The 26,019-nt window shown below is 43.8% G+C and overlaps 1 protein-coding gene across 3 annotated transcripts in view; it reads left to right on the top strand.

Annotated features, from left to right (window-relative positions):
* The window catches only part of CCDC149 (coiled-coil domain containing 149), a 119,117-nt gene that overhangs the window by 77,454 nt on the left and 15,644 nt on the right, over nucleotides 1-26,019 (top strand). For 2 of the 3 annotated variants that reach the window (XM_005207799.5, XM_059887638.1), the window contains exons 5-11: nucleotides 7,363-7,479; nucleotides 8,304-8,476; nucleotides 9,185-9,257; nucleotides 10,451-10,535; nucleotides 13,152-13,296; nucleotides 23,588-23,664; nucleotides 25,023-25,055. In XM_005207799.5, coding sequence (XP_005207856.2) covers nucleotides 7,363-7,479; nucleotides 8,304-8,476; nucleotides 9,185-9,257; nucleotides 10,451-10,535; nucleotides 13,152-13,296; nucleotides 23,588-23,664; nucleotides 25,023-25,055 — 703 coding nt within the window. The remainder of the gene's footprint in view (nucleotides 1-7,362; nucleotides 7,480-8,303; nucleotides 8,477-9,184; nucleotides 9,258-10,450; nucleotides 10,536-13,151; nucleotides 13,297-23,587; nucleotides 23,665-25,022; nucleotides 25,056-26,019) is intronic. The other variant, NM_001191519.1, reaches the window with a different exon arrangement.

Raw genomic sequence — 26,019 nt, 5'->3', positions numbered from 1 at the left:
AGTCCTCCCAGTAATTCTGGCAAATAGAGAGTCATTGGATGAGGATTATAGCCATACCAGCTATAATTGGGGATTGCACTTTCAAAGCTCTTCAGAGAGTGATCATTGCATTGTATCTTTGCATTGCAGGGATGGAGACCATCCCCAGAGTTGGAGTTGTGCAGTGCACAGGCTGGGCAGCCGTACTTAACTGTCCTGTCTACAAGATAGCTCTTACCCTCACTATGGACTCACTATGGAATGTGCCCCCCACCAAAATTTGTATGTTGGAACCCAGTCTGAAATGAGATGGTATTAGGTGCTGAGGCCTTTGGGTGATTAGGTGATTTGGGTGATTCAGGGTGGCAGAGCTGACATGAATGGAATTAGTACCCTCGTAAAAGAGACCCCAGTAAGCTCTTTTGCCCCCTTGGCCAAGTGAGGACATAGTGAGAAGACAGATGACTATGAACCAGAAAGTGGGCCCTCACTAGACAAAATATCTACCAGGGCTTTGATCTTGGACTTCCTAGCCTCCATCTGTGAGAAATAAATGTTTGCTGTTTATCAGCTACTCCGTCTATAGTATTCTGTAATAGCAGCCTAAATAGACTGAGACAGAAATTGGTTCTGAGAAGTGGGGTGCTGCTACAACAGCACCCCACTGTGTGCTGTGTGTGGAAGCAGCTTTGGAACTGGGTAGTGGGTAGAAAGGTTGCAAGAATTTTGAGGCCCCTGCTAGAAAAAGCCTATTGTCCTTCACAGCATTGCTATGAAGTAGGGGCAATTCTGGTGAGGACTGAGAAGAAAAGAGAGAGAGGGAGCTGTAGAGAAAGCTTCAGTCTTCGTGGAGATACTTAAGTCATCCTGAACAGAATGTTGGTAGAAATATGGATGGTAAAGGCCATCCCGATGAGGTCTTACATGCAAATGAGGAACATGTTATTGGACGCTGGGCAAAGGCCATCCTTCTTGTGTGTTAGTCACTCAGTCATGTCCGAATCTTTGTGAGCCATGAACTGTAGCCCACCAGAGGCTCCTCTGCCCATGGGATTCTCCAGTCAAGAATACCTGGAGAATAGTGGGTAGCCATTCCCTTCTCCAGGGTATCTTCCTGACCCAGGGATTGAACCTGGGTGTCCTGCATTGCAGGCAGATTCTTTACCATCTGAGCCACCAGGGAAACTTGGTTGAATTGTAATTAGGTCCTGTTGCTTTATAGAAGGTAAAACTTGTAGGTGATGAAGTTGGATATTCGAAGAAATGTCTAAGCCGAGTGTTGAAGAAGCAGCCTGGTTTCTCCTGACTGCTTGTGGCGGATTCATTTTGATATTTGGCAAAACTAACACAATTTGTAAAGTTTAAAAATAAAATAAAATTTAAAATAATTAAAAATAATAATAAATTTAAAAAAAAGAAAAAAACATGTGAGAAGAGAGAGATGGTTTGAAGATGGAATTGTTCAGCAAAAACGGAATCAGAATTTAAAGATTTGGAAAATTCTCAGCCTGTCTATATTGCAAAAAAATGAGAATGCTAAGGGTGTTGGCCTAACAACACTTTGATAAGGAGGTTAATACTAATTAGTATTAGTAAGAGGCTGGGCACTATTTTTCAGGACAAGAGAAGAATGACATGGAAGGTGATTCAGAGACCAGCAAGGCTGTCACTCCTGCCACAAGCCTGGAGTGCGTGGCTCTGGAGGACAGTTGCCTCCACTTGAATTAGAAAAGAGGGGGCCTCCCAGAACCCCAAGGCTGAAGACCCCAGCCCAGGAGAGCTACAGGGCCCTGGCAGAGCCATCCTGCCACGCCTTGGGGGCGATGTTACCAGTGGGGCTGGAAGGTAGAACATCCATCCAAAGAGGATTAGTCCTGAGCCTTACAATTTAATGTTGTTTGCTCTGTTAGGTTTGGGGCTTACTTGAGACCTGTCACCCTTTCCTCTTTCCTGTTTCTTCCTGTTGGAATGGTAATGTCTCTCCTGCCTGTGTCCCACCTTTGTATTTTGGGAGCACATAACTTGCTAGGTCTCTGCATTTCACAGCTGGAGAGGAGTTGGCCTCAGGATGTATCTCACTTCCAATCTCACTCATGGGTGATTTAAACAAGGTGAGGTTTAGATGAAGCTTTGGACTTCAGACTCTAGAGTTGATGCTGGAATCAGTTAATTCTTTGGGAGGTGTTGGGATACAGTAAATGTATTTTGCATATGAGAAGAACATGAATCTGGGGGTGATCATGGGTGGAATACTATAAGCTGTATCCCCAACACACACACAAAATTCATATGTTGAAGCCTAGCCCCCAGTGTGGTGATATTTTTAGGTTCGGCCTTTGGGAGATGATTAAGTCATGAGGGTGGAGCCCTAATCCATGCGGTTAGTGCCTTTGTAAAAGGGACCCTAGAGAGCTCTCTCAGCCCTTCCACCATGTGAGGACACAGCCAAAGGACAGCCCTCTATGAACCGGGAAACACCCAATCTGCTAGCATTTTCATCTTGGACTTCCCAGCCTCTAGAATTAGGAGAGATGTTTATTGTTATAAGCCACACAGTGTATGGCAGTCTGTTATAGCAGTTTGAACAAACTAAGACAGTCCCCACTTTCAAAAACACTGATGTCACCCAGGGCTCCGTGAAGGTTAGGTGACAGCTGAGGACACGTGACTAGAATGAGCAGATGCAGGAGCTGAACACAGGTAACACCAGGAGAATAATAGCTGCTCCTGCCTCTGGCTACTGGGGAAAATTGTTGTTCAGTTACCGAGTTGTGTCTGACTCTTTGTGACCCCATAACTGCAGCTCACCAGGCCTCCATCCTTCACTATCTCCCAGAGTTTGCTCAAACTCATGTCCATTGAGTTGGTGATGACTCATTGGTGAGCTGGGGAAAATGGATTCAGGCAAATGAAAACAAGATGAGGGAGAGGCTGTTGAGGGCTCTGAGGGATGAAGCCAGAGAAGAGATCAAGGAGGAAGTGAGTCATTCCGACTGGGGGGCCTTCTTGGCACCCGAGTTTGAGCAGGGCTTTGGCAGAGGAGTCAAACTCTGTCGTCGGGGTGGGGGAAGGGCGCCCAAGAGCCGTTTGCCACATCGTTTTGCGGTCTTGTCCCTCAGCCACATCTCAGCTGCAGCTGCACCTCATCCATAAGCGGACGACTCACACCCGTAATTCATTCATAAGCATTTATTTCCATCTAAATCAGCAAATGGACGTGTCTCCTGATGGCCATGCACGCGCCTCTCAGGGCACTGGTCCACTCCGAGGGTTGGCACAGGGAGGCTGGCTGTGCAGTTTCAATAGTCCCATTGGAGGAAATTAAGTGCTCAGAGCAGTTGCTTCTAACAGCTTCCAAGGTGGGAAATCAACCCCATTGCCTGTGGTCTACAGATAACGTTGGCTCGGCAGCTCACTTTCCTCCAGCTTGGAAGAAAATTGGGACTTCCCCAGTGAGTGTATGTGTGGGGAACCTCACGTGGAGGGGGACACCAGTGGTCACAGCCATGACTGTAATAGAAGCTAACATTGATCGAGCACTGTTTATGTTCTGGGGCTGTGCTAAGTATGGTAGAGAAATACCTTCTCTTACGTGGGACTAGGTTCTAAAATCAGCATGTAAGAGGCAAAAACTTGGGTCTGGCTGAAATTCGCCCTGAAGTTCCCTTAAGTTGCCCATAATGTTCAGGCACATGGCCATGCAAGCTCCTAAACAGCAGTCTTACTTATAAACATGAACAATATGATTTTGCCTAAATGCATCATCAGTCTCTCTCTCACCTTGCCCTCAGTCTGGGACATTGAAAGTAGGGGTGGGGGGAGCCACCAATTTTTAAAATTATTATCTCTCCCATCCCCTTTTCTTCATCCTGCTCTTCTTCCCCTTGGTTTTCCCCCTCATCTTTTCAGAAACTGGACACATCAATTTGAATTGCCATAAGTTAAATTCTCATTTAATACAACTTCACTCTGACTTCATGCTCAGTATTGGGGAGAGGAAATTGCCCCCTCCACCTCTCTTGACGTCTTGTGGTTGGACACAAGACAGATTAGCAGAAGAAAAAGAGACATCTTTGAAATTCATGCTGGTCTCTCAGACATGGGATCTAAGAAGTGACCAAAGCAGATAACTTTTATACTTTCAGAGAAAGAAATAATATATTTGGGAGGAATTGACAGAAGAGAGAACCTTAGGTTTTGGGTGCCCAATTAGTGAAAAATATAAACTGAGTTTTGACTTAGGGTAGTAAATAGAAGCAGTAACAGAGTTTGTTTAGATTTTGGTTTCTTGCCTGAATTCCCTACCTCTGACAGTAAGGGTGTCCTTCTACCTTCAGATGCAAGGAGTACACCTTTCGAATGAGAGATTTTTTACATTTATTTTTTAATCTGAATATAATTGCTTTGGGCTTCCCAGGTGGCTCAGTGGTAAAGAATCCACCTGCCAAGCAGGAGATATGGGTTTGATCCCAGGGTTGGGAAGATTCCCCTAGAGGAGTGCCTGGCAAACCCACTCCAGTATTCTTGCCTGGAGAATTCCGTGGGCAGAGGAGCCTGGCATGCTATAGTCCATGGGGTTGCAAAAGAGCCAGACCCAACTGAGCAACTAAACAACAATGATACAACACAACAGCAACAACATAATTGCTTTACAATGTTGTATTCATTTCTGCTATACAACAATACGAATCAGCTATGCGTATGTCCCCTCCCTCTTGAGCCTCGCTCCCACCCCATCCCCATTCCACTGCTCTAGGTCATCACAGAGCACCAGGCTGCATTCCCTGTGCTATACAGCCTCTTCCCACTCGCTCTCTTACACATGGTAGTACATATGTCAATGCTACTCTCACAGTTCATCCCACCTTTTCCTTCCCACTCTGTGTCTACAAGTCCATTCCACATGAGAGAGATCTTTTCCTGCTCTCAGGGTGATAGAAAGGAGGATCAGAGTCCCTCTTGTTAAGGGCCAAGTGTCCCTCTTGGCCATTTCTTAAGTAACTTTAATTCAAAATAATCAGTATGGCATTGAGGCACATTTGGGTGCAGCCTACTCTGGGCCCGACAGTTACAGGCACTCTGGAGAGTAAAAAGCTGGACTGTTGCTGTCGTACTCTTACAGTAAAAGATACTAAGAGAAGTTTAGGCATAAGCCTGAGGTTGCACAGCTCTCAAACTTGGCCCCAGGACACCAGCCCCCAGGCAGGCAGACTCCAGAACCTGTGAGCTATTAGCTGAGAGGACAAGAGCAGTCTCCCTGGGGCTTCTGTCCCTGCTCTCATGGCCCCTTTGGGCCCCTTCAGCCAATTGAACATTGAGTGTCAGACTCAACCAGTGATCCAGCTATTACCAACTTGGGCCTCACTTCTTAAAAATAAGTGTTTCATCCAGCCCAGCCCTGAGATTTAATAGCCGATATTGTATGCACATTAAACACCAAATGATTGTTAACATGTTTATTGAAGCTTAACAGGCATCCAGTATATAAAAGATGACTCTCTTCTATGGCTGTCAGACCTCAATAAACATGTTTAATAATTAATTGGCATTAAGCAAACATAATTGTGTGATTCTAAATTAAGTGTTCGGCGAAGCGTACTGTGAATGGGAAACCACAGTGGTGTTTTATTACTTAAAGTTCAGGCTGTCAATCTGGCTTTTCACATACAAGGAAAAGCACCCTGCTTTCAAAGCCATGTGGCATGCTGGTTGCCTCATGCCAAAAAAAAAGCCACAGGCCTTCCTGTTCCTAGACTCTTTGATCTGAAAGTGTTTCTTATTTGGTTAGCTGTTTGTCTTTCACTCACTTGGGGTTCTGAAAGTCCTGAGTCAAGAATTTGTGTTTTCACGTTATCAGCTTTCAGGTGAATTAACCAGTTCTGACACAAACTCCATTCTCCCCCAAGTATAGCCAGTGCTTGACACTTGCTGTAGTTACATTCTCTAAAATCCCTCCAAACACTGATTTAGGGAATACGGAACCATTGTTCCTAGGGGAAGTAGGAGATTAGGTTCCTCTGAGCCTCTCATCACAACACTTTTGTCACCTGATCAATATATGTTTTACACGTTTCTGTTTAACTTTATTTAACTTATATTGTTCATTCTTTACCATTGAACTCACAGCCAATAGCACTGTGACTCGTGCCTGGATGAAACTTATCTAACACACAGATATTCTCTGTAAGGCACATCATGACCTTTTGTGCTCAGAAACACCAAACAACACTCCAGCACAGCTCAGGGGGCCTTCTTAAACAGCAAAACAGTGAGAGAAGGTGCAAAAATGTGAGGGAAGAAAAGGGGCACAAATGAGACCATGAAAAGGTCACTTGTTTATAATATGAGCTGAAACAAGAAAGTATAATGATCTTAGCTGGGAACTTTCCTGTGGGACACTTCCCATTGTTTGCAACTCTGCATTTGTTTGCCCATATCCACCTACAAGGGCTTCCCAGGTGGCTCAGAGGTAAAGAATCTGCCTGCCAATGCAACAGATGCAGGTTCGATTCCTGGATTGGGAAGATCCCCTGAAGGAGAAAATGGCAACCCAGTCCAGTATTCTTGCCTGGAAAATCCCATGGACAGAGGAGTCTAGTGGGCTAGGAGTCTAGTGGGAGTCTAGTGTGACTGTAGTCACAGAGTCAGACATGACTTAGTGACTGGGCATGCAAGCATCCACCCATGCAAAAGCACCATGAATGTTGATTCCAAGGCTACAAGTAAATTTGCTTTATGCAGGTATACAAAGATAAAATCCTTGAGTTTTGAAATGAGAATTCCATCAAACATGGCCATCTGTATACTAAGTGCGGTGTATCCTCTGCTAGGCCTTTGTACAAGCTGTTCCACCTGCCTGTAACGTTGTCTGCTGATCCTCATGATGCTTTTGCTCACAATAGTTGCACAATAAATATTTGTGCAGTTCAGCTGACTAGTTTTCAAATAAGGACCCCAAATATATCATAGCCTAAATGTCAAGAATGTGGGAGATTGCCCATCTTAGCAGATTCTTTGCAACATTGTGTTATCATTTTTTTACACTTTGCTAAGTTTAAAAGAGACCCAGAGTTTTTTCCCTCACTGTGTTAGGGCTACACAGGACATCCATCTTCAGATGCCTAGCCCTGTGTTCCCATTAGCCTTATAGGTGAATGCATGGACATGTGTGTTTAGGCATGCCTGTACAGAATACAATATGAATTTTTTTAATTGAATTAATGATATTGGTAAGAAATTTCTTTGTCTTGTGCCTTTCCCCAGTATTTCTTGAAAAATGTTTTCTTCCAACACTTTCTGTCTAAGTAGGCTTGGGGTTTTGTTTAGATCTATTCATTTTCACTCTCTCTCGCCCTCTTCTTTTCCTACCAATGGAAAATGCAGCTGTTGAGGATGACAATTGCCAAACAGAGGCTGGGAGACGAAGAAATTGGCGTGCGGCACTTTGCAGCCCATGAGCGTGAAGATTTGGTTCAGCAGCTGGAGAGAGCAAAGGAACAGGTTATCGTCAACATCTGTTAAGAGTTGGGGGTGAGAGTTGGGGGTGTGTTCGCACAGCTGGGCACGACACAGAAAAGAGTAGACTGTGCCCTGTTTCTCCGAGAGTGTGGGGGTGTCTGGGATGTGGTCAGAGGAGGAAGAAGGATACAGTTGGAATGCATTTACTGCCTTCGTTCTCTGCTAAGTTCTTAAGCGATCTCTTCTGTTTTTGGCTTCGAGCAGATCTGCTGTCTTACTTTGGGTGTCATTGTTCTGAACATAGCAAGAAACATCCCCTGTACCCAGGAGAGACAGGGAGCGAACAAACGTGATGAACTGGCCTTAATTTGCAAGTTTCAGCTGAAATACTGAGCGATGCTTTTTAGTCTAAATCTTAACAGGTACCAAGCCCTAGTTAGGGAGCAGCTTAGAGAGCCTCAACTTTGTTTTTCTTCTCTTATTAAGTGATTTTGAAGAACAGAACAAGATTTCTGGGTCTAGAGTGGTTTAAAAAAGTATGTAGTTGTAAGACACTGGCTGCTGTTATCAATGTCTGGATTTGCCCTCTCTGAGCCTCTGGCTTTAGGGCAGGCTGCAGTTGGTAAGCAAGAAGTTCTGTGCTTCCAAGATGCCATGTCTGTCTCATCTTGGATATAGTAAGTGACTGGCTAGAAGCCATCTCCTTGTTTTTAGCTTTCATCATAGTGGCGCTTATGGTTTTATAGAAGGTGGCTGGCATTAATAAGCTCTCTAAAAGTCAGTCAGCAAAATAGACGATTCCCTCTCTAACCCTCAAGCCAGTGTCTGCAGAACTCCTTAAGTAAGGGCGCTTCCTTTGCTTTCAGATTGAGTCTCTGGAGCATGACCTACAGGCTTCTGTGGATGAGCTTCAGGATGTTAAAGAAGAGCGGTCTTCCTACCAGGACAAAGTCGAGAGGCTCAACCAGGAGCTGAACCACATCCTCAGTGGCCATGAGAACCGTATCATTGATGTGGACGCCTTGTGTATGGAGAACAGGCAAGTGCCCAGGCCCTGGCCTGTAGTCATAGGGTGCTTGCCCTCCACTTGCCTGCAGGCTGGGAGTTATTTGCAGCCCTATTTACATTTGATAAAATTGCCTTACAATGAAAGGAAAGTCCCAACTCTAAAGCAATGATATTAATGTCACCCATTAGTTGTCAAAGTACGAAAAGAACAACCAAATGCTCACAGGCTACATACGTGCAGTCTTTCCCTGCCTTCTCTGGTTGGGTGAGAAGGGTAGGGAACAGTGGAAGCTGCTTGTTATTGCTATCAAGAAGACAGAAAAGAATAAGAAAATAAATTGAGGAATTCCCTTAGCTGTTTCTTTTCCTGGAGGCAAATTTCCGTGTCTGAATATGACTAACTTAACAGCGTGTCTGGTGTCGCCTCTTCCTGCTTTGCTTCCCAGTGGAATTCATCTTAATGAGAATTATTTGAAAACTGTGCTGATACCCCTTAGGGGATCTCTGCAGAGGGCTGTTCTGAAGTGAGGTTTAGGTGACTTGGGAATATTTGACCTTCATCGCATCCATTTAAGAAGAGGTCACCAAGATGCACTTTACCTCTTTTGGGTGGAGGAAGGCATTATATGTAAAAGGTGGTTCTTCAGGTGTGTGGTTTTCCTTTTTTCCCCCTTATTGTTGAGTGTATGGTTTTTATTTTGCTCCCAAACTCTTTCTAGTTGTACGTATTCTTTTCCAGGTACCTTCAAGAGAGATTAAAGCAACTTCACGAAGAGGTCAACCTCTTGAAATCTAACATTGCCAAATACAAGGTAGAAGATTCTGACAGTGAGGGTGATGATTCACGATTGTACATCTAAATGTCATTCTATTTTAATTCTCTTTTATGTGCCAAAGATATTCTAGTGCTTGCCTGCCCTCCAGATAGTGCAGTAAGAATGCTTAAACTGAGGCACCAGTGAGAATTAAGCCCCCAAGCAGCAAACACAACAGAAACAGGTTTTGCAAGAGCTCCTTCTATTACCTGGACAGGGCACACTGAGACCAGCAGAATCTGGCTGCAACCACTTTACAGCCTCGGTCCATATGAAACTGAATTTCCTCTCCAGCTTTTCTGTACGGTGTTTTGTGATCAGATGCTTTGTCTCTTAATCATCCATAAGACAATGATTTCTGAGCGATGAGGAAACAATGATCGGGAAATCACAATCTAAACGATAATGTTCGCGTCACACTGAAAGGACGGAATGTTTAAATTCTCCCCACTGTTATTTAGTCTAATTCCAGCACCATCAGTTAGATAATATCTATTTCTGCAGATGTTAGTTGTAAGTGTTTTAATTAGCAAAATCTCCTGGGTGTCTCTGCTTTGAAACTAGATTGACTTCTCTTCCTGAGGGTGAAGGTTTACAGCCGTCTAGATGCTGGGGAGAGCCGGCTCATTTTCCTGACTTTTGACGTTTGCTTTATTCTCGGAAGTCTCTATGCTGTCCTTCCTTTTCCATTCTGTGGGGGCCAGGCTTGAGTTTATACCCATCTATATATACACATAGCTCTGAACATTGTATAATTAATACGTAATTTAAAAAACTTGTGTATGCATTCACTTAACATCATTTATTCAGTTCTTCCACGAAAGTTAAACCCAGCCTCTATCTCATGTCTGTTCAGAAGGGGTTTCCATAACTAGTGACTTCACACATTAGACTGAGTTCTTGTTTCAGATTTGATTTAATTTAACGCATATGCATTGAGTATCTTCTATATATAGGAGGATGTAATTGCTGTAATTATGCTGGGCACCAACTGAAAAAAAACTCTTTACCAGGTCCGTAAAAATCAGAACTCTTTGGCAAGGACTCTGAATTTTGAAAGTTAGGCCAGCATTTAGAGTTTGCAAAGAGTTCTTGTGTGCTGGAGGGGAGGATGCATCTACCGGAATTAGGTATTTTTCCTTTATTGGCTTTTCTGACAGAGGTTTTTGTTTTCTCCCAATGCTGCTTAGAATGCTCTTGAGAGACGGAAAAACTCAAAAGGCCAGAACAAATCCAGCAGCAGTGCTCTGACTGGAGTCCTGTCTGCAAAGCAAGGTAAGGGTCATTTTCTGGGAGGGACCATGTATGATCACAGAATGCTGGTGCTGTGGGTCCACATCTCAGTTTGTGAATTAGGAACCAAAATGATCCTTAGAGTGTGCATGCATGCATACTAAGTTACTTCAGTTGTGTCCGACTCAGTGCAACCCCAGGGACTATAGCCCACCAGGCTCTTTCTGTCCATGTTGATTCTCCAGGTAAGAATACTGCCTGGAGGGCATGGGTTGCCATGCCCTCCTTCAGGGATCTCCCCGACCCAGAGTTCAAACCTGTGTCTCTTACATCTCCTGTATTGGCAGGTGGATTCTTTATCACCAGCACCACTTGGGAAGCCCAATCCTTAGAGTGGTCACCCCCAAACCTCCCCCTGCATCATCATTGCCTGGAGGGCTTATTAAAACACAGATCACAGGGCCTGGCCTGAGAGTTTCCAATTTAGTGGGCCTAGGGTAAGCCCAGAGAGTGTGCATTTCTAAAAAGTTCCCAGCTGATGCAATGCTGGTTTGGGTACCCTGCTTGGAGAGCTGCTGCAATGAAGGTTCCTCCAATAACTGAGCCCCATTTGCATCTATTCATCTAACTGTACTCTCCTTTCTGGATTGTTTTCCCTTCTGTAATCACCAGGTCAGCATCCCCAAGTGTCTATTCCATCCTCATTGAATTTCTCCTTTTTGTGGCCTCTGAGATCAGACTAGAAAAGTCTCCTAGCTACTGAAATCATTTTATCATGGCACGCATGCCTTTTTTCAAAGAAGTTTTTATTGATTGCAATCTTGTTCCTTCTTCTTGTCGATTCCGATGAAAAATAATGATCTTCCATGAACAGTCAGGGGAATAAATAGCAGAGCGCTTGCTTCTGACACTTAATATTTGGGGATTCAGTTTTAAACATGAGCCTCAAGTGGGCCGTGCTGGGCTGGCCTGTTTTGGGCTTGTTGGCAACGCAGACCAGCAAGGATCACGTGGTAGTCCTCATAAGAGATATGGTGAATTAAAAAAAAAAAATGTGCTGAATCCAGCCTGCCTAAGCAACTCCTTTTTTTCCCCCTCAACTAGAAAAGACACCCTAGAATTATTTTTAAAGAGAAGACTACAGTATTCTATAGAAATGTGGAGTAGCCCATCTAAGTACAGCTGTGTATACCCTTGATAGCCAAACATCTCTGAATGTTGAGACCCAGTCCTGTCACTGTTGTGGGGAATGCCAGCCAAGCTCAAGCACACTGGCAGAGCAGTCAGCCAGCCAAAACTTTCTAGAGAACCATTTGGCAGTCTGTTACAAAAAGCCTTAAACCAATCCCCTTTGAGCCGATAAGAAATGATTACAGACATATGTAAGCACTTAGCTTTAAGAAAGTTCTTCTTCATTAATTATAAGGAAAAAAAACATTGAAAACAACATAAATGTCCAGCATAATTAAATAAATTTCCGGTCCCTGATAGGTCAGTTGGTAAAGAATCTGCCTGCAATGCAGGAGACCCAAATTCAATTCCCAGGGGAAGGTCTGCTGGAGAAGGCATAGGCTACCCACTCCAGTATTCTTGGGCTTCCTGGTGGCTCAGCTGGTAAAGAATCCGCCTGCAATCTGGGAGACCTGGGTTTGATCCTTGGGTTGGGAAGATCCCCTGGAGAAGGGAAAGGCTACCTACTCCAGTATTCTTGCCTGGAGGATTCCATGGACAGAGGAGCCTGGCAGGCTACAGTCCATGGGGTCACAAAGAGTTGAACACATCTAAGCACGCATATGCACCACAGCCCAGTTCTCAGCATAATGCTAGGCATATAACAGGCAGATAAGAAAGAGTGAAGAAGGGTGGCTGAATGAATAGACCTCAAAGAAGGTAACCGTCAGCTAATGGTTTTAATCCATCAGCACCTTGCTTTTTTGTCCATGAAATGGGAATAAATAACATTTTCCAGGTTCTTTTTAAAATTTGAAGTCTCGAATTAGTATGAGCATTTTGAAGTATAAACTACTAGAAAAATACAAAAGATTATTACCTTTTTTTAACCATTTATCATTTATTTATTATTATTATTATTCTTTTTACTTTACAATATTGTATTGGTTTTGCCATACATCAACATGAATCTGCCATGGGTGTACACGTGTTCCCCATCCTGAACCCCCCTCCCACCACCCTCCCCATACCATCCCTCTGGGTCATCCCAGTGCACCAGCCCCAAGCATCCTGTATCCTGCATCGAACCTGGACTGGCAATTCGTTTCTTATATGATATTATACATGTTTCAATGCCATTCTCCCAAATCATCCCACCCTCTCCCTCTCCCTCTCCCACAAAGTCCAAAAGACTGTTCTATACATCTGTGTCTCTTTTGCTCTCTCACATACAGGGTTATAGATTATTACCTTTTAAAAAAATGTTGCAGAAGTCCACAAGGACTCCTCCTTTCTGTTTAATTCTCACACTGATTTTTATTTCATTTTACTTTTGACACTTGAAGTGGATTCTTCAATTACAACACAGTAGCACATAGAAGTCAGGAATTGATCCCAGCTTCGTTGTCCAGGAAGAAGTAACATTGGTTTGCATTTGATCATTCCAGAAGGATTTAAGACTGAGATGTAATTTTATATCCCTCCTAGTTCAGGATCTGTTATCTGAGGATCACGGGTGCAGTCTCCCAGCTACTCCACAGTCCATTTCTGATCTGAAATCTCTGGCAACAGCCCTGTTGGAGACGATCCATGAGAAAAACATGGTCATCCAGCACCAGAGGCAGACCAACAAGTAGGTGGCCAGACCCTGGGGTGCAGGGTGGGCAGGAGATCGGTGGGACGATGGCTGTCAGCAGGCAACCAGGTGGCAACCAGGTGGGCTGCAAGCCTTAAGGGAAGGAGAGGAGAACCCTCGAATCTAGAGGGAAGCTTACCTGGATCAACAAGGAGAGAATACCGGCTATTCCTCACTGAATGCTTAGTCTGAGCCACTCACCAAGCCATGCATGTTGCCTGGCTGATTTTGATGGTATACGTGCCTGGGGAACTTAACCTTAACTTAATCTCCAGTCTCCTCTAGGGAACTCACCTCCTCATGCCGTTTTAACCTCATGGCACGGCTTTCTGGGGCTCTGAGAGTAGAAACACCAAAGCATCAACTTACAAGCCTATGGGGCCTGGAACGGAGTCTCATGCCATTTTTCCAAATCAGCAAAAAAAAAAAAAAAAAAAAGACGGTGAAAAGGAATAATATCTAAGAGAGCATGTCTTCTTCTGTTACTATAAACATGTTAACTACATTGGACAAAATCAAGCAAGTTAAAGTGGCATGTAGAGATGACAGAAGCAAAATTGGAAGTGTTCAGAGAATGGTGAATAAACCATAAATCAATGCAACAAACGTTGCCAATAGAGCCAGCTTCGAGGACCAGCGACTCATGCAGTCACACACAGCTCAGTGTTCAGAAGGTCCCTGCACTTGGTCTAATGCTCTGCAGTCACCATCTTCAAATTCTTGATTGTTTTTTAACAAGAGGGCCCCGAAGTTTCATTTTGCACTGGGCCCTGCAAATTACGTAGCTAGTCCTGCTTTTATGACCTACACGTGGAAGCAAAATTAAAGTGTGCCGTGTAGGAGCAGCTTCCCAAAGACTGGGCTTCCAGCAAGAACAGGGAGCAGTCAGGGAACTGGGGGCCTGGTGAGGTGGGGGTTTGCAAGGGGAGAGGCAACCGTGAAATGATGGAGAGTATTGTAAAAACAAAATAGCAAAAAGAGAGGCTGGGAGTGAAGGGAAGATAGCACAGGAGATTAAGATATATATAAAAGAAGGCGGAGAGCAGTGGAGGGAGTCTGGGCAATCTCAGAGGGATGACAAGGGTGATTTATTGACAGAAGGTTTTTTAAAATTCTTTTAAAAGAAATATTAACCAAGGACTGAAACAGCCAGATGCTAAAATGGAGATGCTCCTCAGGGGAGGACGAAGAAATGGGGATCTCCTCAAATAGGTACAAGGTCTGTTTTATTCCGCAGCTGGTAGTGGTCCCAGGAGCCTTCTCTGTCCTCGCCAACTCCCTATGAAGCATCCACAGAGGCCCTTTCAAACCTCCTCGGGTCTTCTCAGCCCTCATTTGTTCTCAGCAGGTAGCCTCAGCTTCTCTTTTACTGAGAAAACAAAGCCTGCCTATCAAGAGCCCGGAGGCTCACTGCTCCCCAGTGTCTTCCACCCTCTCCCTCTGGTCTCTGGGAAACACACTGACCCACTGACCTATTGGTCCTTACCCTGCTCCCTCCTCTGGGGCCTGGCTCTCCTGTGAGCTCCTCTTTCAACCTTTTCAATTTCTGCCCCTCCTGCTGCGTCTGCATTTTCACCCAGAAACCTTCCAGATCTTTTTAAACATCCACCCCAAAAGGGTTCCATTCACCTCCAATCTTTGTGAACAAGAGGCCATCTTTATTTCTTCATCAACCACCTCCCAAATGTGTGTTCTAGGGGAGGGGACACCTATGGTAGAATTACCTGAAGGGGGTAATTGTTTAGAAATGCAGATTTGGGGGCGTTCTGGAAGGAATGTCGGGATTCTGAATTTTAGCAGGTGTCCAGTGATGCCAGGGACAGGCTTGAATACCTCCCAAGACCTCTTCTGAATTTTCCATAGCAATCTTCCTGTGAGGGTCACCAGTACCCCAGACCTCACTTTCTGAGTCTCTTTCTTCTATAATTTCTCTTCATCCCAATTCCCATCTTGAAAACCATCTTCCTGGATTCCTTCTGCTCTCTCTGCTGCCTCGTTCCCTCTCCCTTCTCCTCTTCCTCCTTCCACCCTAGGCTTCTCCCTCCTCTTCCTCTCTTCTCTTCCATCTTCTTACCCCTACTCAGGGGACCTGTCTTTGCTTCCTGTTCTTTACAGACGTCCTAGAACTCTTGGCACCTTGCCATCAAGAGCAAGACCCACATTTCCAGCCGCTCAGTTGACAGTTTCTCCTGAATTTCAGCTCTTCAAATTCAATGAGTCTAGAGTCTGGAGCACCCATTCCTTAGTATGTTTTCAGATCAGATCAGATCAGATCAGTCACTCAGTCGTGTCCGACTCTTTGCGACCCCATGAATCGCAGCACACCAGGCCTCCCTGTCCATCACCAGCTCCCAGAGTTCACTCAGACTCATGTCCATCGAGTCAGTGATGCCATCCAGCCATCTCATCCTCTGTCGTCCCCTTCTCCTCTTGCCCCCAATCCCTCCCAGCATCAGAGTCTTTTCCAATGAGTCAACTCTTCGCATGAGGTGGCCAAAATACTGGAGTTTCAGCTTTAGCGTAATTCCTTCCAAAGAAATCCCAGGGCTGATCTCCTTCAGAATGGACTGCTTGGATCTCCTTGCAGTCCAAGGGACTCTCAAGAGTCTTCTCCAACACCACAGTTCAAAAGCATCAATTCTTCGGCGCTCAGCCTTCTTCACAGTCCAACTCTCACATCCATACATGACCACAGGAAAAACCATAGCCTTGACTAGACGAACCTTTGTTGGCAAAGTAATGTCTCTGCTTTTCAATATGCTATCTAGGTTGGTCATAACTTTCCTTCCAAGGAGTAAACATCTCTTAATTTCATGGCTGCAGTCACCATCTGTAGTGATTTTGGAGCCCAGAAAAATAAAGTCTGACACTGTTTCCACTGTTTCCCCATCTATTTGCCATGAAGTGATGGGACCAGATGCCCTGATCTTCGTTTTCTGAATGTTGAGCTTTAAGCCAACTTTTTCACTCTCCACTTTCACTTTCATCAAGAGGCTTTTTAGTTCCTCTTCACTTTCTGCCTTAAGGGTGGTGTCATCTGCATATCTGAGGTTATTGATATTTCTCCCGGCAATCTTGATTCCAGCTTGTGTTTCTTCCAGTCCAGCGTTTCTCATGATGTACTCTGCATATAAGTTAAATAAGCAGGGTGACAATATACAGCCTTGACGTACTCCTTTTCCTATTTGGAACCAGTCTGTTGTTCCATGTCCAGTTCTAACTGTTGCTTGCTGACCTGCATACAAATTTGTTTTAATATATGTTTTAATAAAACATAATAGTATGTTTTAATGTACTTTAAAATGCTTGTGCCCTTTGACCCAAAGGGTCAGTTTCTAGAAATTTATCTGAAAGAAACAAATCAGAACAATACTCTTAAGATTTATCCATGAGGTGGTTCACTGTAGATTCATTTATGAGAGTGAAAATGAGTGAAAACAACCAGAATATTTTTAAATTGGAGAATAGTACCGTGTGTACACGCTAAGTCGCTTCAGTCGTGTCCAGCTCTTTGTGACCCTGTGGACCTTAGCCCGCTAGGCTCCTCTGTCCATGGAATTTTACAGGCAAGGATACTGGAGTGGACTGCCATGCCCTCCTCCAGGAGATCTTCCAGACCCAAGGATAGAAGCTTCATTTCCTGTGGCTCCTGCATTGCAGGTGAATTCTTTACTGCTGGGCCACCAGGGAAGCCCTGGAGAATGGTTAAGGTTATAGTAAATCCATAAGGCAGAATATTACACAGCCCCTTAAAGTGTGACTTGAAGAATATTTAACACGTTCTGGCCACCATCCTAATGCCTAGGTTTGACGAACTTCCACATCACTTGTGTTGCAGCTGTCCCAAGGCCAGAATGTTCGTCCATTTTGGTCACTATCCTCTCTAGAACGTTGGACAGCGCTAGGCCCACAATGGGTGCTTATAATTATTTGATAATGAATAGATGATTGACTTAGTCTAACCCTTTATTCCTCTTCCCTTAATACTCATGTGCAAATGGGCACTAAATTTTATGATTTTCATGCATGCATTCATCTACTCAATATATATTTCCTGAATGCTTGCCAGGGCCCTTCTGTTTTCATCTCCTACCTGCTCCCTCTGCTTGTTCCCCACCAGACCATTCATTATCTTGTCCTTAGGAAGATCATCCCATGAACCCTTGATCCTCAGACCCCCGCCTGCCTCCTCTGCTGTTTACCTGGGCACACTACCTGCCGACCTTGGTGCTGATCACAATGCAAGCCTCCACCGAAAAGCCCAGCTGAGTCCCACCACCTGCTAAACTCAATGATCCCAAGCTGCTGGCTGACACTCCCATCTCTTGTGATGGACTGATTTCCTAATACATGCCCACTATACCCCACTGCAACCACACGCATCTCCAGGTTTCAAGGACCCTTGCTTTCTATTGAGAAAGATAGACGTTTTCATTTTGCAGGCTTTGTTTCTTTAACGCACCTTTTTGTTTTTAACGGTTATTTAATCATTTTGAGGAGAAGGTGATGGCACCCCACTCCAGTACTCTTGCCTGGAGAATCCCATGGATGGAGAAGCCTGGTAGGCTGCAGTCCATGGGGTCGCTAAGAGTCGGGCATGACTGGGCGACTTCACTTTCACTTTTCACTTTCATGCAGTGGAGAAGGAAATGGCAACCCACTCCAGTGTTCTTGCCTGGAGAATCCCAGGGATGGGGGAGCCTGGTGGGCTGCCGTCTATGGGGTCACAAAGAGTCAGACACGACTGAAGCAACTTAGCAGCAGCAGCAGCAGCAGCAATCATTTTGAACCATCTGATTCACATTTTAAAAGGTTAAACAACAGTATATCTCCAAACCATTGTCTCTCAGCCACCCAATCCACCTTCCTGGAAGAAACCACCGTTCCTCATTTTTTATGTGTCCTTGCCAAGGATACGTATATAAGCAAATGTATAATATAATACATTTATATAGACACACATAAATACTCATATATTTTATATACATATAGATTTTCTTTTGTCTCTCTCCCTTTTTATCTTTTTACAAATGGTAGCTAGCATTCATCAAAAAAGTTTTTTTCACTGTCTTCCACCTTGCTTTTTTCTCATTACAATAGATCTTGAAGATTGCCTCATATCAGTACATAAAGTACCTAATGTGCCATTTTTAATACTTTGAGGGTCTTAAGTTTCATACTTTCAATAAGTGTTTTATTTGGGGGTATGTGAAAAAAACAAATTATATAACAGATGGAGGGGGGCTAAGAATAAAATGTGAATTTGGTCTGCTTGCTCTTATCCCCCTTGATTTAGCCTTTTGTAACTAAAATTTTAAAATGGCTTTGTTGAGGTGGAGCATTAGCAGTAGGAATGGATGCCTGTGTCTGTTCTGTAAGAGCGTGTGCCCCCTACTGGGTTTCCGCTGCCTGGCACTACACCCTCTACCCCTTGCCCATCCCCACCCTCCTCTCCCTTAATGCTGCTGCTGCTGCTGCTGCTAAGTCGCTTCAGTCGTGTCCGACTCTGTGCGAACCCATAGACAACAGCCCACCAGGCTCCCCCGTCCCTGGGATTCTCCAGGCAAGAACACTGGAGTGGGTTGCCATTTCCTTCTCCAATGCATGAAAGTGAAAAGTGAAAGTGAAGCTGCTCAGTCGTGCCTGACTCTTAGCGACCCCATGGACTGCTGCCTACCAGGCTCCTCTGTCCATGGGATTTTCCAGGTAAGAGTACTGGAGTGGGGTGCCATTGCCTTCTCCTCCCTTAACGCTAAGAAGGCCCAATGGGAGCCAGCTTGACAAACTGATGAATAAACCTAGGACTTTATAATTGGAGAGAATATTCAATTAATAAGCATTTTGCTTGAGGTACTTGTTGCGAGTTTGCAGCTGTCTAGCTATTGTTAAAGAAGGGATGGGGTTCGTGTGTCTTATAAACAGGTTAATGATGAAGAGGCAAATATTAAGAGCATGTCTCATGGAACACGACCTTCAGTTCTCCAGCCTTTTCCAACGAGCCCTCGCTCTGCCGGTGGTGGGGGGTGGCAACAGTGGTTTATATGTGAGGACATCCTGGCCTTTCACCACCCTCTGTGCTTTGCCTAAAACTCTTCACTGCTCTCTCCCTTACCTGGACAATGGTAAGTAGCCTGGAAGTTCAAGATCTTGGAAGCAGCAGGAGCTGTCCTGGATCAGAGCAAAGATTCAAAAGAAGATCTCCTGGGGTGAAGGTGGGGGGCGAGGTTATCTGCAGTTTGTGTGGGGCCACTGCCAGCTCTTCCTCTTTTAGGGATCAGGCTCCCCCCGAGACCCTCATTCAGGATTCCTGCTTCCCATGTTGTCCAGAGAGAGAGGACAGGGCAAAGTGGTGGCTAGTTCCTGAGTTAGTTCTGTCTTTTGCAGATCCCCTGTGGGCTCCCCTGGTGGCTCAGAGATGGTAAAGAATCTGCCTGCAATGCAGGAGACCTGGGTTCAATCCCTGGGTCAAGAAGATCTCCTGGAGAAGGGAATGGCTCCCCACTCCAGTATTCTTGCCTGAAGAATTCCATGGACAGAGGGGCCTGGCAGGCTACAGTCCAGGGGGTCACAAAGAGTTGGACACGACTGAGCAACTAACACACACAGTGTTTTACTATCAGAAACTACTACTGAAAATCCTATCTAGAAGCCCAGTGTCTTGAAGTTTTTTCTAGGCTATCAGGTAGACATATGCTAAAATTTTCCCTATTCTAAAACAAGCCACAGCTAAATAAAAACTTTATTTTAAACACCACCCCCCTGCCCCACCCCGCATCTTACAAAGAAAAAAATCCTCTCTCAAGCCTGTTTATGCCTCAAGCTACTACCCTGACTGTCTCCTTGGATTCCCTGCTAAACTACATGAAGAGTCATCTATATTCACCGCTTCAGCTTTCTCATAGGCTGCTTTTCCAACCCTGTCACTTGGGTTCTGGATTTCACCCCTTTGTCTGTCTTGTAACAGCTCTCTCAAGGGTTGGGCACATCTCAGCGGCCTTTTTCATCCTGTGTGACCACCTCCTAGAATAAGATGATACAGACCATGCCACCTGACCTAGAACCCTCTCTCCCTTCCCCATATGGCCCTGGTGCCAGGTGGTGCCTGTTCCCTTTCCACCTGTTCCTCTGGTCCCTTCTTGCTTTACGCAGGTGACACTGTGGTCCCCAGTTCTCCTGACTTCTCTCTTTCCGTTGGGGAGTAGACCTGCCCCCAGCATACACTCTCATCCTTGCACTCCTGGATCTTCCTGTCTCCCAGAGACGTCCATCTGTCTCCTCAGGTATCCCAAGGTCACCTCCTCCCCTGCCTCCTTCTTATGACTCTTCCTTTGGCTTCCTACATCCCCACTGGCTCTTGTGGGATATAGCTTCTCATCTTTGTTCCTTACAGCCTCAATAATTGTTGGATTGGTTGAACTTCACTGAACGGACCCTGTTTTTACTTCTACTTTCTTGATCTGTGTGTTCTGCCAGCTATGAAGGCTCTAATAAGCCTCTCCTCTCCCTGGGCTGTGTTACATCACATTCAGTGGACCACCTGCTATATCTGTTCAGTGTGAAGCCAACTAGAAGACCATGTGTCATTTGAAGGATCTTGAGTTATATTTTGCAGGTCCAGCTGTGGCTGCATCCATATTTCAGTTATGCATAGTTTTAAAGAGAACTTGCTTTAGGCATGTGAATGCTGGTTTTCTAGTGTCGTGAGGGTGTTATTGGTTAAGAACATGAACTTGGGAGGCAAAGGTTAATCTACCTGAGGCATAGGTTAAAAATCCATGCTCATCACCAGCTGAGTCCAGCATGTGGTTTTGGTTACGCTGACTAATTTCTATGCCTCTGTTTTCTAATGGGAGTAGAGGGTGCTGGGTGAGAACACTGGGGGTTGGGAAAAGACAGATTTAGGATGAGCTGTGTGTCCTTAGACAAACTGCTTGACCTCTCTGTTAGGGCCCACATATATAAAAGGAGGATAAAAATACAGTCTACACTGCAGAGTTTTGTCAGGTCAGAGAAGAAAGTGTACTTTTGGTAGATGTTTGGCATGCACTCTGACTCAGACCTGGGATTCAGGAAAGATTAATTGCTATTTGTGTTAACCATAGAATAGTTGTTATTGTTATTGATGATGTTATTGTTGCCATTACTACTACCACAACTTCTACTGGGTCCATTTTACTACCTCCAGCCCTGCATCAGATGCCTGTGTCAGACTAAAGAAAAAAAGCAGTCAGCACCGACAAACTAAGGCAAGGTCCCTGAGAGTAGATTGTTCCAGACGCCAGCAAATTCACGTTTCTGGGAGACGTGGCTGCGTTATCCAGGAACATCAGAAAAAATACAACCAAATGTCTCTTCACCACGCCTTTGAGCGTTGCCCTGACGGCATCTTTCATTGTACACAGAAGAGTTAAGCCTTATCTTTTGTTTCCAAGAAGCAGCCACATACAGATGATCTGATCATTCTAAGAAGCAGGCATCAGCTTGAACACCAATGTGATTGCATCTCAAACCCATCAGCTGGTGAAAAGGGAGCTCAGATCAGAAGGTCTGAGCAAAATATTGAAAGCGAGATTACGAAGAAAGGTGTTTATTGAGGGGTCAGAGACATGAAAGCCGAATAGACCCAACAAATGGAGTGAAAATTGAAAGTAATTGATAAAGACTATGCAGAATTTAAGACTTAGGGAAAAGAAGAAAAGAAAAAAGCTCTAAGTACCTAGATGAACAAAACCACATAGAGTCACGTCAAAGAGTTTTCTGTGAACTCAAAGGGAATATTAATTAAGAGTCTGCAAGTCAATTCAGGTAAAATAAGGATGCATTAGAAGCAATACACATATATGCAGATATATACACATTCAGATCTTGGTATGTATGTGGGTGTGTGCATCTATGTCTAGAATATAAAGAAGTATAGAAGAACAATTCTGGCATTCTGGTTTCTCCTGCTGAAAGACTTTGAAACATTGTTATTAAGGTGATTTCCACATCATTTTAGCACAGCAGTGCCAAGAAAATCCCCCAAAGATAAAGACTGGTTTTTCAATTTCCAGGCCAATGAAAAGCGATTAAGTTTCAGATGACTATCACATCATTTCCCAACTATATTTAATTTTGTGTAGAGTGAAGGAGGGGAAATATGTGGCCACATTTAGGTCTCTTCATGCATAGAGATAAAGTTTGGCTTCTAAGTAAACAGAGTAATCTGTTAAAATACACATTCAAGATCTTATACATCATAGTGAATCAGAATAGTCATCCTGGAAAGCAGTGTAATTATTTTAGTGATTCTATAATTTCTGAAAGTTTTTCAAATGTGTATTTTTCAATTCCAGAGATCATTACAAGCTATGAAAAATGCATTTATTTAATGAAATATATTTATTGAGCACCTACTACTACCAGGCATTATGCTAGATATCAAGGATATGGCCATTCGTAAGTCATAGGTTAGGTCTAAGAAGGTGGATATTATTTTATTGACTCGAAGTAACATCACCAAGCATGTTCTTTCATCTTATTTGTTCGACTTGGTTGCTTCTAAAACTCAGATCCACCCTCAAAGAATCAAGTTGTGATACTTGTAAGAGTATTCAAAATTAAGTGTCATCTTTAGCCATGCTCCTCCTGCTGCTGCTGCTAAGTCGCCTCAGTCGTGTCTGACTCTGTGCGACCCCAGAGACGGCAGCCCACCAGGCTCCCCTGTCCCTGGGATTCTCCAGGCAAGAACACTGGAGTGGGTTGCCATTTCCTTCTCCAATGTATGAAACTGAAAAGTGAAAGTGAAGTCGCTCAGTCATGTCCGACTCTTTGTGACTCCATGGACTGCAGCCTACCAGGCTCCTCCATCTATGGGATTTTCCAGGCAAGAGTACTGGAGTGGGGTGCCATTGCCTTCTCTGCTTTAGCCATGAGGAATTCCCAAATAGAAATGATGTAAGATGCCTGGGTAATGATAGAATCATTGTTTGTCTTCCCAGCTACCTTTGTGGGAGAAGATTCACTTGAATGGCAACACTTTAGTAAGGTTTAAATCACTTTAAATCATTCACTTTATATTTTCATATGTACTTGCAGTAGAGTCTGTGTATGTTTAGCACGTGGGTGCGTGCTCACACACACACACAAACACATACACCACTGTTTTTAGCACGTGTCTTAAGTCTCAAAACATTTTCTCTCTACTAGTGCATCACCAGCCTTCCCAGATAGCCTGCTCACAGCCCTAAGAGCTGATGAGACAGATGCTTATTGATCTGTCTTTTGCCATTTTTCTCCCCTTTTCCAGAATCCTAGGGAATCGGGTGGCTGAACTGGAGAAAAAATTAAGAACTCTGGAAGTTTCTGGTTTGTGGAGTCTCCCAGGTAGGTAGAACTTTATAAAAATTTCTTTTTTTGAAAATTTGCAGAGCAGACTTTACCTTTTTAACGTTCTTTTATTTGAAGATTATTGCTGAGATGTCTATAAGTGTTTGAAACTTAAAAGCCATGATTTTGGAGGAAATCAGAAAAAACCTAATAAATATACAAAGTGAACTATGAAGTTTGCTAATCTAAATTCTGAAATTGTCATTGTATATGTCTGTATGTATGTTATTTTTAACTTTTGTGAGTATGGTAAATTGCTTCATTTTTTCCCTGTAGGTGTCTTATAGAGATGTGTTCAGTTTAATCATCACCCCTTAAAAGGAATATAAGAACTCACAAAAATTTATTCTATTTAATCATTCGTTCTAAAAATGAATGTACGAACTTACAAAGACGTATTCAATTTAATCATCAGTCTTAAAATTGAATATAAGAACAAACAATTGTTCTAACCCAAATGCGCTTTACAACCTTCTTCCCTCTTCCCTCATTCCATTTACTACATAGCTTGAAAATAAAAATTTCTGCTGTAGATTTTTTTTTCCGCAGTGGTGCCGGGTGTGAAGAAACTGATGTTTCACATTAATTAGCTATATTTATCCCATTTGTCTTGGTAAAATACCCCCCTTCATGAGACCCCCGTCAGCTTTCTTCTTTCTCTTTACATTCTCCAGAAACTTGTATTTATCATTTTCTACCACCTCCTCTTTCCCTGGAAGCAACTTTGTACATATATTTTTAGTTACTTAACCTTTCTGCACAAACCCTTCTCTACCCTTGAATCATATCCGTTGCTTCCTTGTAATGTATGAGAAATGAACATTGCCACAGGGACATGGACAAAACCACATGTTTTCTTAATGTAAATCTGAATAGCCGCCTCAGGTTGCCTGGAAGTGTATTTCATAAATTGCAATTTTTAGTAGAGATTCCTTGAACTTGATGTCAGAAGACCTAACAGACCTAATTAGTGCCAAGTGCCATCCTGGGGATTTGAATGATCCATTTTGCACAAGAATCTTTTGATGCAGTTAAAACCTTATCTCTTTTGAAGGCCTTTCTTTTATTGCATTGAATTTCAACACAGTCAGGCAAATCTATCGTTTATTTGTGCAGTCGGATTGCTATTTCTGTGCATGTTCTAGCGTTTGGATTTTTTTTTTCTCTCCAAATGACTTAGTGAGATTTCACAATGTTTTATTTCTACAACTTATGTAAAAAGATGGAAGTCAAATAAATGAAAGAATGCTGAGAATTTCCTATCTCTGCTGTTGTTTGGTCTAGGTTAGAATGGCTATTATGCAATAACAATTGTTTCTTTCCTTTTTTTTTTTTTTCCCTCCTGCTGCCTGAAGGCCTGAGCTACAATGTTTCCATAGGATTTGGGAGTATGTTCTTTTTGAAATATCTGTGTTTGTGGCTAATAGCAGTGCATTAATGTCATCCCTGCATGTAAATAAATAGAAATGCATTCTCTTTGTATCCTTGCACTTTTCTGATTAGAATAGTCAATTGAAATAGAGAATTCAATTAGCACAAAGCAAATATTAAATGGTAGCATTTGCTTGGAGGGCAGCGACTGAATGAATTTTATGCCCCAGCCTGTTTGTTCTAATCTCTGGCCTCCACGTGGGTACAAAGTGGGAGGACAAGAAGAAAAGAACTGCAGTTCCCCCAATCTGACACGGTTTATGTGACTGTGGTAGCACTGCCCTGATGCAGTAATAAAGGATGTTACAATGAGGCATCACCTCACTATCATTTTCAAACCATGTGGGGGGAGAGGGGCCTCTTTCCTGCAAATCAGACCAGTCCCTTCTATCTGCTCATCATTGTATGGTCTCCATTTGAGCTCTAATAGGCAAGCAAGCGGAGAAGGCAATGGCACCCCACTTCAGAAAATCCCATGGACGGAGGAGCCTGGAAGGCTGCAGTCCATGGGGTCGCTGAGGGTCGGACACTACTCAGCAACTTCACTTTAACTTTTCACTTTCATGCATTGGAGAGGGAAATGGCAACCCACTCCAGTGTTCTTGCCTGGAGAATCCCAGGGACGGGGGAGCCTGGTGGGCTGCCGTCTATGGGGTCGCACAGAGTTGGACATGACTGAAGTGACTTAACAGCAGCAGCAGCAGCAGCCAAGCAAGAGGAAGTATATTATTTTTTTTCTTCTCCTCTTCCTCCTTCCTCCTCTTACTTCCTCCACTTCCTTTTTCTCTTCTTCTTCCACTTTTCTCTTCTTCCTCTTCCTCTTTCGCTAAGTAAGGGAATATTTACTATTTTAGCCAAGTAGAGGGGATTGAGACCCAGTGGTTTCAGAGAATTGCTAGCTCTCAGTTATTTACCAGTCTT

Source organism: Bos taurus, chromosome 6 (assembly GCF_002263795.3).
Source record: "Bos taurus isolate L1 Dominette 01449 registration number 42190680 breed Hereford chromosome 6, ARS-UCD2.0, whole genome shotgun sequence".
Taxonomy (NCBI): domain Eukaryota; kingdom Metazoa; phylum Chordata; class Mammalia; order Artiodactyla; family Bovidae; genus Bos; species Bos taurus.
The sequence above is the reverse complement of the archived record's forward strand: the minus strand, read 5'-3'. Positions and strand labels throughout refer to the sequence as shown.